General features: G+C 38.5%; 1 protein-coding gene and 1 pseudogene across 1 annotated transcript; one reads left to right on the top strand and one right to left on the bottom strand.

Annotated features, from left to right (window-relative positions):
- The first annotated feature begins 2,120 nt into the window (after positions 1–2,120).
- On the top strand, positions 2,121–13,445 carry LOC113711611 (ATPase family AAA domain-containing protein At1g05910-like; annotated as a pseudogene).
- A 604-nt stretch (positions 13,446–14,049) lies between these two features.
- Positions 14,050–15,681, bottom strand: LOC113712326 (aspartyl protease AED3-like). Its single transcript, XM_027235694.2, has one exon. It carries the CDS (start codon positions 15,586–15,588, stop codon positions 14,239–14,241), a length of 1,350 nt encoding a protein of 449 aa, XP_027091495.2. The 5' UTR covers positions 15,589–15,681; the 3' UTR covers positions 14,050–14,238.
- Between the last annotated feature and the right edge of the window lie 852 nt (positions 15,682–16,533).

A 16,533-nucleotide genomic window follows, 5' to 3' on the forward strand; every position in this document is an offset into this window, starting at 1 on the left:
ATTTAAAAACTTGAGGTTAAATCCATGAACTTTGGAGTTGTTCTGCAAATTCTTTGAGATGACTCTTTGATTTGCTTTTTTTTTTTTTTTTTTTTTGGAGAATTGGCGAGTTTTATATAATAAAATAAGAATTTACACTCAAATCATCAACTTTTTTTCTCTCATCTTCTTCTACAATTCTAAGAAGATCAGGAGGGAAATTTGACTTAAAAATAACTTTATCGACCCTATTGAGATCACTAGTCATAAAGTCAGCAACTTGATTACGTTGGCAATATACAAAATATATAGTCAGCTCCTTGAAGCATGTGATTAAATCCTTTATATCAGAATATGCAACTAGACTCTTTGATTTGCTTTGTTTTGGTAAAACTGTAAAAGTTGATAGGTATATTCATTGGTTTTAAGAAGAGGACACAGATTTCACACCAAACATGCTTTTTTACAAGATTTCTATCTAAAAATAATAATAACTCAACATGAATAATATAGCCAACAAAAAAAAAAGAGAGAATTTGGCTCATACAAATACAAGTACATGTAGCCAACAATTCTTTTTCTGGTCACTTTTTAAATGTTCTTTGTTCTTCCGAACAATTAATTTAACAACCAATCTTTGTTGTTCCTACGGAGAATTTATCTTTTCTTTTCCTAGCAATCCAAATACACCCTCCTCCCAAAGAAAATACTTCTTTTTAAAAAAAAAAAAAAAAAAAAAGCTATAGGATTATAATACTCGTCATGAAGTAGCTCTTTTGATAACCCAATACCAATATTCCTCTCAAACAAAATTCATATGGGAAATAGAAATCAACACATCTTATTAAAACAAAGGAAACAAATGTCAGGACCGTAGAAGCTACTTGGGAATTAGAAACCAACACATCTTATTAAAACAAAGCATACAATTAAAAAAAATTAAAACAAAGGATATAATTATTTAGCGTTTCTGGAAAACAAAAATTAAAACAAAGGATACAAATGTCAAGACAGTAGAAGTTACTTGGGATTCGATATTTTGACTTGCAGGATTCTACTGCATAGAAGAAAAATACATGAATAATTCATAATACAAACTCTTTAGCTAGCTAGCCCAAACTGAATTATTTAGAATTTTTTTTTAAATTGAGATGTATGAATACACATAGTTAGTTGCTTGATAACCAGAAATAAGCAATTTATTGATTTCAATCTACAGTAAATGAAAGTAACTAAAGTTAATAAACATGAATTCTTTTTTTTTTTTTTAAGATTTCAATTCTTCCTCATAAAAACATTGAGCAATATGCTGTTATGAAATGTTAAAGACTGAGAATATGAACTGAATAAGTATCCTAAAAGTGATATACATTATTCTCCAGATGCAAATAAAATGAGAAAGATAATTTGATTATTCTCTACTTTTTTTAGAAAACCATATATATCACATTAGTGTGTTTGGATTGAGATAATTTGAAACAAAATAATTTATTTCACAAATCCCAATCACCTTTTTATCTCACATACATCACATCACAAAAAATGCTACAGTAATTATCTCAATCGCATTGAGCAAACTAATCACTCATATTATTCAACAACAGATTCACAAAATATTCAGATGTTTATGAATAAAATAAGATAGTTAATTTACTTGTAATTATGTTATGATACATTCTAACGTCTTCTATATATCTTAGTAAATATTTCATCTTTCCCTTCTCTATCTCTTAAATTCCATTTCTCCTCTATTAAAAAAATATATAAAAAGAAAACTTTCAAATTTTTTTTAAAAAAAGCTTCCCCTATAGATCTTAGTAAATACTCCATAATAATGATCGTTATATTCTCAAATTAAGTAAATAGCTTAAAAAAGGAAACAAATCTATATATATCAGTAAATGCTCAGTTATTATGATGTTATTTTCTTAAATTAAGTAAGTAGCTACCTTATTTTCTAACAAAAAAAAAAAAAAAGGCACGTTGTATTTACATATTTAACCTTTCTAATAAAACTTCAAAAGAACAAAATATTAACCGGGTTGAAACTTGAAACCGCACAAGACTCTCGGGTGGTTGCATTAAATTTAGAGCTAAGGCGGGCCTATATTTATGAGCACGAACTCGCATGCTGCCCAGCTGAGGCCCAAAAGCCCTAACTCCTTGACTCTAACGCCACGCCACGCCACGCCACCACCACCAACAGTGTCTCCACCACCTCCTCCTCCGTTCGGACTCCGCCCCCTTTTTCCACACACTCTGTCTTCGCCTCTTCCTCCGGCATCATCACTCTGCCGCTCCTCGAGAGGAATCCACGGCAGCTTGAGGTCTCTTCCGCGCAATTGGAATCTACCTTCCTCTAAAACTGACTAATTATTCCTCTTGCCTAGTAAGTTTTGCTTGTGGCAGTGGTTAATAGCACTTCTACAATTTCTTAAGATATCTTTTTGTGATAGATTAGCTATGTGAATGCATTTATACATCTTTTTTCCCTAGGTTTTAGTGTTTTTCCTTTTCTGGCAATTTTAGAAGGAAATTTGGGAATTAAATGGAAATTGTTGGTTGTAGTTGACTAGATTTTCTTGAAGACAATGATTCGTCTTGAATTTTTTGATTTGTTGGTATAATCATGGATGATTAATTGAAAATACTTTCCCCTAATCTCTTTTGCCTTTTATTTTATTTTTATTTTTTTTGGCAATATAGTTTAATATTATACTCTTTGCTCCTAAAATCAAAACTGATCACCATTCTAGGTGCATGCTTAAGATGATTATTGGCAGCTTCCGTAAGAGTTTTAAGAGACTTCCTGAGCTGAAATTTTTGTTGGTTAAGTTCTGGAAACTAAAAGGATAGCTGCTGTACTGAAACATTGTAAGGTTGTCTGGATGTAAAATTTGTTTTTTGATTTCTTATGGTTGGTTGGATGGTTGGTGGTCCAAACGTGCATTACTTACTTGGAGTCTTCTAGGGCTTGAGGTGGAGATTTGACTTTGAATAGCATTTAGAAGGTCAAATTGAATTTGCTTTCTGTATGATATGTAAGGAAAAGGTGCATAAAAGAGCTAGATGAATAAATAGCTAATTCAGCAGGAAGAAGAAAGGTAGAGAGAGAGAGAGAAGGTTAAAAAAAAGTAATGATGTAATGAAAAAGATGCATTTTTTTTTTGTTCTGTCAGGCTACTCTGTTTGGAGTGGGGTTTGAGGAGTAATTCTTAAAACGAATATACTGAAAAGGAGATGACGAATGTTTTTATGTTAGCAGTAATAGCATGATAAGGAGAACGAGGTATAAGATGATGGTGGAATAGAAAAGATAAAATAAGATAATGCAGTGGGTGCAGGAAATCTTTGTTTGTTTCTCTTAAGGAAAAAATAAAAAGGATACCCAACCTAAAACAATGATGAACAAGGAGGAGGCAGAAATTTTGGCACTAACAGATCATAGAAACTAAAAAGTAAGAAAGAACATTAGACACATCTCATTTGCTTTTGCTAATTGGTCCTTTATTCTGCAAGCATGCGCTTTCTTTAGTTCTTGGCTGTAAGAAGAAGTGCAGCACATGCGTTTGTTAGGGTTCGTGGTTAACTGTGACTCTTTCTGTAGTTTCTTTAGTTTATGTGCATAACTTTTTTATTGCATGGTGATACTTTTTTTTTTGTCTGAATTTTGAAATGAAATGGCCATGGAAATCTGGACTTCAGTGCTTTCTTATCTTCCATACCTTTGTTTACTCATGTATGACGTGCAAATAATCCTTCATTTCCTTTGACTAATAATTGGGGAGTATTTAATCAAAGGTTTTACTTGGCCAATGAATTTTAATAGAATTACTGTCTAATAACTTGTAGCAGGTAAACGGTTTTACAAAACCGTCTGTCCTGCTGCGTGCAGCTAGGCATTTCTTTTAGATTATAAGTGAGAGGTGGGATCCCCCATTTCTATAACAGACTTTGCACGATTTACAATTTGTTTGCTTTGCAATAGCTAGCATGGAAAATCAATTCAATGGGCTAATTAGTATTTTTTGATTGTTTGGAAGGATCAGAAATTGTTGTTCTTTTATATATTGTTTAACTACCTTTGACTACTTTGAAGTAGATTAATTTCTCTTCTTTGTCTTTGGAATCTATTTTTTTTTCCCAAACATCCCAATGATAATTTTCTTGAGGTACTTCATGTGGGTTTTATGTAACAATTGGTAAATTCTTAAAGATTTCAGACCCTCTTGATAAATATTTCTTCTCCCCCTAGTGAAATTTATGCAGTTATCTTACATTTGTTTGCCTACCAGATTTTTAGTGAATAGTTGGTGGACATGTAAAAGGTCTCACTGGCGGACCAAATTTTCAACATTTTCTGTTCTTGATGCAATCTTTTAGGAATGCTGAGGGTTATGTTTGTAACTTGTTGCAGTTTATATTCTTGCTGGCTTGCTGCTTAGTCTTCTACTTATTGGCATTTAGGTCAGCTGCTTGATCTTTATGGGGGAAACCTAGTGGTTAGTATGTATTCAAAGCGTTCTTCTCAAGATGATGGTCCTGATTCTAAGCCAGTTCGCACAAGTGATAGGCTTCGCAGAAGGCCAAAATTGTACGGTCGGCCATATTTGTACTATACTCCAACCATTATTCGTCCTAAGAGAAGGAAGACAAAAACAAAGACAGCTTCTCAGATTGCAAAGATGCTACGCCCTGGAAATCGCCCAGTACACACATCAAATGCAGATGTATGTGTTTTTCTGTGTTTCTGGTGTAGTATCATGATCCACATCAATTATATGTGTTAAAATTTTCCCTTTCTATGGATCAGCAGTCTATCAGACAATGTCAACTTAGAAGGAAAAAGCAAATTGACCTTGTATCCTCCTTTGCTATTGAATGCCTTAGCTCGTAATGTGCTATCTTTGCCTCAGAGAGCTTAATTTGTATGATTTACATGTCTTTCTTAATTCTTGAACTATTTTGAAAGAAAGGGGAAGATGTCGACCTCTGGCAAAGATTGGAAAGTGCATTTCTCCATTTAATATTTCTTGTTTCTTTCATTTTTTTTTTTATTTTCATGCATCTTTTCTTTTCTTTGGTTGTGTCTGTGTCAGTTCTCTCATGTTGGTTGATAAAGTTCTCTATCTTATTTAGTTTGTTATGATTTTCTTAAGTTCCTGGGCCAACTTCTGTAGGTTTTTATTGCGATAGAATTTTCCAAATAGTATTGTGCCTACATTTTTTGATGCAAGCTTATCAATTATATTTAGTTATGTAAAAGGAAAAATATCAGAATTCTGAATGAAATCTTGCCTGATGTTGGCTACAAGTTAATATTATAGGGTCCATATGAATTAGGAATTTTTTCGGGGTGTTTTTTCAAAAACTCTACTACAGCATCATATGTCAAAAAATTTACTGTAGCATTGTATATTGGGGCGTTTTTAAAAATTTTTTAGGGTATTTTTGAAATATTTAAAAATTTTCCCTCCTTCCCTCCACCACCACCTGCCACCCTTTTCCTTCTCTTCCACCTTCTCTCCATCCTTCCCCAGCACCACCTCCCCACTCCTTCCTCCTCTCCCCCTTCCTCCCTCCTCCCTCCTCCTCTCCGCCTCTTCCTGCCCTCCCGCCTCCTTTCCCCCTTTCACTCCACTTCCTTCCCTGCTCCATGGTGACCAGATCTGGTTGCCAGGGAGCAGGGGAGGGGGTGGGACAAAAGGGGGGGGAGGGGGAGAGGAGGGCTGGAAGAGGGTGGAGAGGAGGAGGAGGGAGCAGGAGAGGGAGGAGGAGGGAGGGGAAGAGGAGGGGAGGGAGGGAGGTGGCAACAGGTGGAGGAAGAAGAATGGGGTGGAGGAAGAGGAAGGGTTGTTGATTTTTTTTTATTTTTTTGAGATGTGTGGGAGTGTGTTTGAAGATGTTACTGTAGACTTGTATTTGGAACACAAAGTTCTTGGCAAAAACACTAAACAGAGCTATATATTTAAGAAAATAAAAAAGAAAGCAAAACAGGTGTTTAACATAATGACTCGAGTTTTCAGATTCTTTTTGACAGCAGATATGTTAGTTTGTAATAGTTTTACAAGTTAGATTAGGAAACCAACCTCTTCCTTTCAATTACTTGACCTATCTATACACCTGAATGATTATTAATGGGAGTACAGCTAAATAATTATAGTTGATGAAGACATTCAAATCTGTTTTCAGTTATTTCATTTGTCTGAAGTTGATGGAATGCTCTTCATCATGCTATTACAGTCAGTTGTGAGCAACCTTCGGCGCTCTACTAGAAAGAGGAGGGTTTCCGTAAATCTAGAAGATTACACCAACAGCTCTGGCACAGAGGATAATGACCTGATGGTTAGTTTCTGTCCTATCCTGTTATGCGGTTCTTTTAGATGGTATTTGTGGGATAGTTAGCTTCTTTTTGCATTTAGTTTTTCTGGTTTGCTGGAAAATCTTAGGAATCTTCCTTCACTTTCGTGCATTTTTTCCTACAAAATATGTAGCATTTTGCTGGAAAAGAATAAGGTACACAGAGAGTAGAAGTAAATTCATCTTTGATCAGCAATGTTGCACCTCACTTTTGCACATAACCTTCCCTTTATTCAGACAAAGCCAGCTCTGGCTTGATGGTTTTAAAGCCTCTAATTTTCCGACAATACGAGACTAGATGATTTTGTGTGTATACTTTTCCAGAGTCCCAAGTATCGAAGTCCCAAGTTCCGGAGTTCTAGAAACCATATTGATCGTGAGAATGGAAGTCAAGACGAATTAGTGCCTCGCCGTGAAGGATTGAGACCTCGTCGGGAAGGACTACGACCTCGTCATGCAAGAAGAGTTGCGAGGGCACGATTAGATTTGGAGTCTGACGATGATGAAGATATGTCTGATGAAAACGTTGCAGGCGATGAACAAGAGAATGGAAATGATATAGAGGGTAATGAAGCTGATGATGGTGAGGGTGAGGATGATGGTGGTGGTGAAGGTGATGGGGAAGATGAGGGTGAAGATGAAGGGGAGGATGATGGCGATGATGAAGAGGGTGAGGAACAGGAAGGTAGAAGACGATACGATCTTCGTAATCGTGCAGAAGTTCGTAGGCTCTCCATTGAGGAGGGAAAACAAAGGCCAAGATCCCCCCGGAGGGTGCTTCAGCAAGGAATGGGGACCAAGGTTAGCAGGGATGTAAGAAGGGGTGGGTCTCGAGTTCATAAGCGGCATCGCATAACCAGAGCTGAAGACTCTGATGATTCCCTTCTTGTAGATGAGTTGGATCAAGGTCCTCCTATTCCTTGGGGAAGAGGTGGGAACAGATCTGGACCACCTTGGCTTTTTGGGGGCCTAGACATGCATGGGGCAGCAGCATGGGGTTTGAATGTTGCTGCTTCTGGGTGGGGACATCAAAATGAATCTCTTGCTAGTTTAACTTCTGGTGTTCAAACTGCTGGGCCAAGTTCAAAGGGTGGTGCTGATATTCAACCTTTACAAGTTGATGAGAGTGTAAGTTTTGAGGACATAGGTGGACTTTCTGAATATATTGATGCTTTAAAAGAAATGGTGTTTTTCCCTTTGCTCTATCCTGATTTCTTTGCAAGTTACAACATCACTCCTCCAAGAGGAGTCTTGTTATGTGGTCCTCCTGGAACCGGGAAAACACTGATTGCCAGAGCATTAGCTTGTGCTGCGTCAAAGGCTGGGCAGAAAGTCAGCTTTTACATGCGAAAAGGTGCTGATGTGCTCAGCAAATGGGTTGGGGAAGCTGAAAGACAATTGAAACTTTTATTTGAAGAAGCTCAAAAGAATCAACCTTCTATCATTTTCTTTGATGAGATAGACGGTCTTGCTCCTGTTAGGTCTAGCAAACAGGAGCAAATTCATAATTCCATAGTGTCAACATTGCTTGCTTTGATGGATGGTCTTGATTCCAGGGGTCAGGTAGTTTTGATTGGAGCAACAAACAGGGTCGATGCTATTGATGGAGCTTTGCGTCGGCCTGGAAGATTTGACCGTGAATTTAATTTTCCATTGCCTGGTTGTGAGGCACGTGCTGAGATTTTGGACATCCACACCCGAAAGTGGAAGCATCCTCCTTCAAAGGAGCTAAAGTTGGAGCTTGCAGCTAGTTGTGTTGGATATTGTGGGGCTGACTTAAAGGCCTTGTGCACTGAAGCCGCTATTCGTGCTTTCCGTGAAAAATATCCTCAAGTTTACACTAGTGATGACAAGTTCTTAATAGATGTTGACTCAGTAAAGGTTGAGAAATATCATTTTGTAGAAGCCATGTCAACTATCACTCCAGCAGCTCACAGAGGCTCCATTGTGCATTCTCGGCCATTGTCTTCGGTTGTTGCACCGTGTCTTTTAGGAGGGCTCCAAAAAGTCATGACTATTATCTCAGATATCTTCCCTGCTCTTGCAGTTTCATCAGAAGTGACCAAGGTTTCCATGCTTTCGTACGGTTCTGTAATTCCTCTTGTCTACAGGCCCCGACTTCTATTACATGGTCATGAAGGTGTTGGGATGGTAATTACTCTGAGTTTCACATTAGTACCTCTTGTTTATTTAGAGAAACTGCAAACTAAGTGTACTTACTGGTTTAGTTTTGCAGGACCACCTAGGACCAGCAGTATTGCATGAACTGGAAAAGTTTCCTGTTCATTCGCTTGGACTTCCCTCACTTCTTTCTGATCCTGGTGCAAAAACACCAGAGGAGGCACTTGTTCACATCTTTGGTGAAGCAAGGAGAACAACACCATCAATTCTCTATCTACCGCAGTTCCATCTGTGGTGGGAAAATGTCGGTGCTTTTTTATTCAAAACTTGTACTGGTATATGATTCTGGCTAGCCAATCTTTCATAGGTGCAAATATTTATGTAACCTGAAATATTCTATTCAGGCACATGAACAACTTAGAGCTGTTCTGATAACACTGTTGGAAGAACTGCCCTCAGACTTACCCATTTTGTTGTTTGGAACTACCTTGATGTCACTCGATGAGCTTGGTGGAGATTCTATTAAAGTATTTCCTCATCACAATGTGTAAGTTTTTGAAACTCTTTTTTTTAGCTCTCTCTCTCTCTCTCTCTCGACAATTACATATTTGGCTTTCCTCATTGTTGGGATTTGCTTGATATAAACTTGAATATCCAATATACTGTTACCAGCCTGTAAGTTTCACCTCTGTTCTTTTCTTACATGAGGTTTGCTTTTTTCGCTAATCTGCTTCCAGCTTTCAATTTTGTAATAGTGGCCATGTCACGATCTTCTTTATGCATTATGAATTTTTAATTAGATGCTTCTATGTAATAAAAAGTTTTTGTTTGAAAAGCTGTGCATTATGCATTTAATACTGTTTACAGCTTCGATATGGAATCATTGTATTTGTATAGCAATTTCTCTGTTGCCAAAATCTTATACAATGTTCCTGTTGATTTTGCTATTCTTACCTCAGGACCTGATTTCCTTACCCAATAAATTGTGAATTCATTCTGTTTTCTTGGACACAGCCTGCATTTAAGTGGACCATCCACTGAAGATAGATCTCTGTTTTTCGACCGCCTGATTAAAGCTGCCTTGTCAATCCAATTGGAGGATGTGGCGAATAAATCCCGTAGATCTGAGTCCCTTCCTGAACTTCCAAAGGCACCAAAAGTGGCTACTGGACCAAAGGCCTCTGAGTTAAAGGCCAAAGCAGAAACGCAGGGACATGCTCTTCGCCGACTACGGATGTGTCTACGTGATATCTGTAACAGGTGTGTGGGAATGGTTCTTTTCTGTTGAATGCATGAGTTACTTTTTTCTTAGTGTTTTTGAATCATGTTTTTCTACTTTTATGTGACCTTTAGTTGCTGTCATTTTTGGTTGAAGTTGCTTCTGATGTGATTAGAATGACAATCTACTTTTGGCACTGCATGTATCACAATGAAGTCACCTGCACTAATTTTGGTGCAGAATTCTGTATGATAAGCGTTTTAGTGCCTTCCATTATCCGGTTATGGATGAGGATGCACCAAACTATCGTTCAATCATCCAGAACCCTATGGACATGGCAACGTTGCTGCAGCGTGTGGACAGTGGAAAGTACATAACTTGTAAAGCATTTTTGGAGGATTTCGACCTCATTTTGACCAATGCCAAGGTAGAAACTTGTTAAACAAATTTTTCTTTGTCGTTTGTGTACATACTGTTGGTTTGGATTTTTTATGTGGATTACTAAATTCAATTTCTTTAAGCAGGTATTTAGATGCATAACTGGTTTCTGCATAAAAACCAAACATGTCCATTCTTTATTGTGGCGTTTTGAAAAACTTACCTTTGTTAAGGAGGGTAAATATTACATTTCATCTAAACATTTTGGAACTTTTCGATTTCTCATACAAATTGCTATCAATTTTATCTCCCCCTGATATTGCTATACATTGGATTTATCTATAAGAACTAAACTCTTATCAATATATTGACCATAGTAGCCTTTTAACTTGTTCAAATGCTTGAAATACTTAGATAATCCTTCTGGAGTTATTGATTCTTAGTTGTATATTTAAAAAAACTGGTTTTAGGGATATGCCATGATTTGGCTTCATAGCTGTTGGCAAGTTAACCTTTTTGATCAAATCCTGTTGATGTTATAGAGGTGGACCGACATGGATAATTGAACCAACTTGTAGTACTTAGATGCCTAATAGTAAATTTGGAGGACAAAATGAGATTCTCTTCATAAAGTTCAGAGATAAAGATCAAGACTTACATAATTGTGAGGCACTACTTGTGTGCAAATGGCAGAACCCTTTAAATCTGTATGTTCTTTTTGCTGAATTGACTCTTTTTGCTCTTTCTAGTTTTGCAGTATCTTAGAATGCTATTGTAAGGTACAGAAACTATTGTTTTGACCTATAAGTTCTGCTAAAGTTACCGTCTGGGAAAATGGCCAATCAAGCTTGTCATAAGGCCCATTGTTGGCTTTTATACTTTTGGCTTTATGCTGAGAAAAGAGCTCACTATGGGGAAGCAATCGCAGGAGAAACTTTTCAAAACAACTTTTTGCATGGTGGATGACCTACTGCATGTTGATTTCTAGTTTATTATTTCATTCTGTCCAGACCTTGTTCTAGTTAACTAACCAGCGAGGGAGTAGCTGCCTGCTTAATTATTGGGTTTACCTGGAATTAAGAAACCCTAGATTTTGGATTTCAGAAAGCAGAGTCTATCGCATTAAGTGCAATAGTAAGAGTTTTTTGGGTGAGGCAGCAATAAGATGTGTTTCCTTACTTGATGCAGAAGTACAATGGAGATGATTACAATGGGGCCAGGATCGTCAGCCGAGCTTATGAACTTCGAGATGCAGTATGTTGGATGTCTTTTTTTTTTTTTTTACCTCTTTGGGAGCTTTAGTTCCTCAAATTTGTTCTAAAATGTATTTGGTTTTTAGGTGCATGGGATGCTATCTCAAATGGATCCTGCACTGGTTTCATTCTGTGAGAAAATTGCTGACGAGGGGGTCCATTGCCGATACCTGATGATTTTGTGGACTCTGCTTTGCCTCAAACTCCTGTTGTACAGATGAGTACTATGACTAGAGCAAGTGCTCGCCTTAGAAATGTGCAGCCTGACGTTAATCTAGATCAGAGCTATGAAGCACTGAAAAAACCAAAGAAACATGTTGAATCTGTACAAATAGGTATGGATCACATCTCTTCATATGATCAAAATCACTAGGATCATCACTTTGAGGTTAAATGAGCTAGTATTTCTCATTGTTTTAGGGTTCTTTTTGCTTGTTTTTTCTTGTGTTCAAGTTATATGTTTGCATAGTATTATATAGCAGTGATTATGGGCTTGGATTCAAAATAAGGCGCTCAGTTTACTGCATGGTTAGTTGCTAGGGATCTGCCAAATCTTGATTTCTTCATCAAGGAACAAGATAATGTGCTTGTACTTATGTTCAGCATGTGCTTGTGTGTAAGTATATTGTGTGAATATTTTAGCATGATACCTTCTGGAACTCTGATAGATTGTAGTTAGAAGAAAAGATAAATTGCAAATTGCAATCAACCTGGCAAAAGGGCTTTCAGCCTTTCCCTTGAATGCCATTGGAAAATGAATATAGATACCTTTAACTTCTTTGACGGGAGGGTTTGATACTTTATAATCCAAAGTATTTGTAATTCCTGGATTTTGTCATTCATGTGGAATTTATTAATCTTTCAGGGGGAGGGGGCTTGATATATTAATTACACAATGTTGTCAAACATCATTTGAGTATAGAAGAACCATGTTATGTTTTGATATTGAAATGTTCGCATCAGTTTTTTTTCTGTCTGCCTGTCTATCCTCTCATCCTCCTCTTCCCCTCCTCCCTCCCCCTCTCGTATTCATATTTATTTGGCTATTTGTTTGGTCAACAGTGCAAGGATACGGGCATTCTTTGCCTGTTATTATGTATCTGCGAAGAAGTTACTGTTAATCAGTTACCAAGCCATGTCTAGCAAGTTGAAGGAGAAAATTCGAGTTTTGCTATGTATAAGATATTTTTGGTTCCTTTCTTTATTTGTATGCTGTTAGTATTTTTTCTGGGTAGGTTGTATGCTGTTAATATTACAATTTAACTTATTCTCCTTTTGTGCTTGAGGAATCTGTGGTTAATAGACAACATGGATGTTGGATATGTGGGAATCTATTTTCCAAAGATATGTTTGTCTAGCAGAGTATTCTACAACTGTCAAGTGTCGACTACTGATGTGGTCCAATTAGAAACAAGGGCTACTTGAAAACTTGTACCAAATCCGTAATTTGAGCATACAAGTTACCTTGACATCCTAAAAGCGTCACAATTGTGACAAACATCACAAAAGAAGTCACTTTGGATGTGCTGCTGCCTGATGTGATTGGTGATGTGGTAGGGGCAGATTAGTACTATCTTGTCACCAATTAGTTTTCAAAATCTTTTTACTGAGCCTCTCTGCGTGTCATATATTTCATTTTTACTGTACTAGTATTTGGTGAATGTTGCAAATCCTTCTACCTTTTCTTAACTTTGGACCTTCTATGATGTTGGCTTTGGTGGCAGAGGAGGGTCCTCTAGATCCAGTAGTACCAAAGTCATCTGAAGAATATGAAGCTGATAGCTTGGATCAGCAAAGGCCAGACAACCTGGTGACGGATGGCACTCAGCATGAAAGTTCGGATCTTACCAGTGGGTGCACTTCCCAGCAAGATGTTCCAATGTTAGATGGAGAATTATCCGATAAAGTTGAGACCATTAAGCAGCTTTTTATAGATCGTACAAAAGCCTGTGGCATTCCACAGCTCGAAAGATTATATACTCGGGTCATGAAGGGTGTTTTTGAAACAAAAAATGGTGTAGACGGTGAAGATCTTCAGTCTTCAATTTTGAGGTTTTTGATGAAGTTTGCAGAGGATGAGTCAAATTTTTAATGTAACTCATTTTTCAGTAGGAATCAATTCTTTTTTCCTTTCATGAGCTTGGCTTGAAAATTAGGCCTAGTAAATGTATAATGTTTAGGAAATTTTCCCTAGTGATACAATTCTTGCTGCCTCTCTAACAGACAGCAAACGGCTGCAAAAGCTCAGGCATAGGGTGTCTGGTGGACATTGTTCCTACGAAGCTTTGTGTGAGTTCGAAACTTAGGCGTTCGTCAAATAGGGGAATAGGAGGCGGCCTTTCTTGCAGCCCTTTGCGGCTCATCACTGACGTGAATCACAAGTCAACTACCAACAGCCTCTTGGGCTGAAAGAGGTTGTTGGTACCGCCAAGACATTTATGTCGTCTTGATGGGGTTAGGAGGTCAAGGGTTCAATTCTTGGGAGAATCTTTAACCTCTTACCTTGCCACTTAATTGTGGCTCAAAGAGGCTGTTGGTAAATGTCTTGTCCTGGTGCGGATAGGAGGTCAAGGGTTCAATTCTTAGAAGAATGATTGACCTCTCACCTTGCCACTTAATTGTGGCTTTCTCCGACGGAAAATTCCGGTTGACTTTTCCTTTTTTTAGATTAAATTAGAGTAGATTATACAAATGTTATCGTTGTGACAAAAAAAAAAAAAAAGAATCACGAGTCAACTATTAGAGCCTCAAATCAAAATGTACTACCACTTTGAATGGTAATGCATGTACCAATACAATTGCTATTTAATCAAACCAAGCATACAGAACATAATCAAGTTACAAAGCACAAAAGGTCCAAATAAAAAAATGCAAGAGTCTAAAATCACCACCGGGCTGCCAATGCTGAGAAGACTAGGGTCTACTTAATTAATTACAGAGTTCACGAGCAATTCCCAGGCGAGAGTTGGCTGTGTCAAACAAAATCCGAAGATTCTGCTGCTGCAAATTGGCAATGACATTCAACACGGAATTCACATTATTTGGAGCGGCTGCCATTGCCAAACAAGCCAAGGAACCTGAACTGCTGTGTATCAAACTATTCTCCAGCGGCAAAACCAAATCCAATCCCTGAAAATGGAACGTAACGGGGGGCGCTACGTCTTCATTTGTAGCCGCAAAACACGTATCAAATGCACCCAAGGAACTAAGTGGGCCTTTCACCTGGTTCCTAAACTCATCCCTCAATGCGGTATAAATGGGTAGGATGAATCGGGTTATAACCGTGCCCGAGTCAATTATTGTACCCGCTCCTGTGGTTGGGTCGAATGCCAGGAGCTCCGGAGCAATGGGTATCCGGACCTTACCCACAGTAATACCCGTCAGGTTGACATAGTACAAGGAGGACCGCCGTGGGTTCTTGAGTAGTGGGGTGGTTCTGATGCTCTTGGGCTGGCCCACCGGCCCAAGTTTGAGTGATCCAGAAAAGTAGTATGACCGGAAGCTGGGCAAGCAGTACGAGAACACCCCGGAGTATAGTGAGCCGGATTGAGAGAGCAAGGACAAGGAGCCTCGGCCCAAACCCAACAGACCTTGGGGCGGTATTGACCCACCGGAGACTGCATTTATGCATCCGAAAGCATAATTCGGAACCACATCAGGCCCAAACGTCAGAGAATCATGCGACAGCGTAGCGGAAAACGACGAATCTCCGCCGTAGGACTGGTTGAATAAGCAAGCACCGGCACCGGTGGTCGGGCAAGAGAGTCCGCGGACTTGAGTACATTCCGGCAAGGAACAGTCGGAAGCCGCATAACTAGTGGAAGTGTTTGGAGAAAATACGGTAGAGGAGCAGCCTGTGCAGCCGCTGCATGGGACCCATGCAACGTCATTGCTGGTGTCCAGCACCATGAACAGGAGCTGGGCAGGAGTCCCAATCTTGGCCCGGACGATAAAGTTGCCGACGTTCAAGACATTTTGGCCGGAGGCAATGGGGATGGAGGTGGCTTTAGTAGCCTTCTTAGCTGTCACTAAACTTGACAAATAAGCAACCCTTTGGGGGTCTTTGGAGGCCATGTTCAGAATTGTGTTGAGCCATGATGATGCGGCGGCAGGTGCAGGCGCCGGGTTAGTTTGAGGGGTGAAGGGGGAGCATTTGCCATAGATGTGAATGACTGAGAGGTCTGATTTTGAGGAAGCACAAGGATCATGAGATGCTCCAGCAGTAGTTGAGAAAAGGAGAAAAGTGAGGAACAATGCAGCGGTAGCTAAGTACTTCATGTTTTCGGCACTTAGCCTCAGCCACAGCTGAATGAAGGATAAGGGGAATGTTGATGACAGTGCACGAGAGAGAGCGTGCAAGACGGACGAAAAGGGGAATCAATTTATAGGCAGGGGCGGGCAAGCATAAATGGTTGAGCAGAATAATACAGAAACGGTGGAATTCGTTGAATTACTGAAATACCCATTTTTTTATTTTTCTTTTTCTTTTTTTTCCCTGGGAATGGGGGCAATTTTTCTCATTGATATCAAGCACTAAACCGAGTAGGTAGGTGACGCGATTCGGGCTGCTGCACTCAACCATAAAATGCACAAACTTGATTAATTACGTTATTTTCTTGCTTATCTCAATAGATTTCTCAAGTTAGTTATGAAACAATTCTTTTCTTTTCTTTTTGAAGTCTTGGCACTGGCATAGCTACAATGTGTCATTAATTTGCCCTTTATGATTGAGTGTTATGGATGTGTAGTTTATCATTTTGAGAACAGGAGTGTATGGAAATGTAGATTCACATTTTTGTTTTTCAGTTTCTCGCGTCTTCTTTTGTTTTGTACAAAGAAACTAATGGCGACTTACTGATGGCCCAAAATTCATCAAGTACTTGCTACTCAAGAACATCGTTTCAGTGATTCTATATTCTCGGACCGCAGGAATGGAAATACGGGTATAGAAAATAGAAACGCTGCAGAAGCAATCAAAATCTTTTTCATCAAAGCTGCAGAAGAAGGATGGGACAACATAGTCATTGAATTGTACTGTAAGCAAGTAGTAGTTGAGAGAACCTTGGAAGGATGTGTACAGTGGAAACATGATGCATGCACGGTAAACAGTAAAGCCATTGACTCATTTTACTTAGGCTTCATGTCTTGAATGCAAACTGCAAAGTTGCCGTTTTTGAAAGGGGGGGAAAAGAAAAGAAAAAGTTATAGTTATACCATGCAATA

The sequence above is a fragment of the Coffea arabica genome, chromosome 10e (genome assembly GCF_036785885.1).
Source record: "Coffea arabica cultivar ET-39 chromosome 10e, Coffea Arabica ET-39 HiFi, whole genome shotgun sequence".
NCBI classification, from domain to species: Eukaryota; Viridiplantae; Streptophyta; class Magnoliopsida; order Gentianales; family Rubiaceae; genus Coffea; species Coffea arabica.

Bases quoted from the DNA above. Each gene is read 5' to 3' on its own strand.
- LOC113712326 (XM_027235694.2), bottom strand. From the start codon at position 15,588: ATGAAGTACTTAGCTACCGCTGCATTGTTCCTCACTTTTCTCCTTTTC.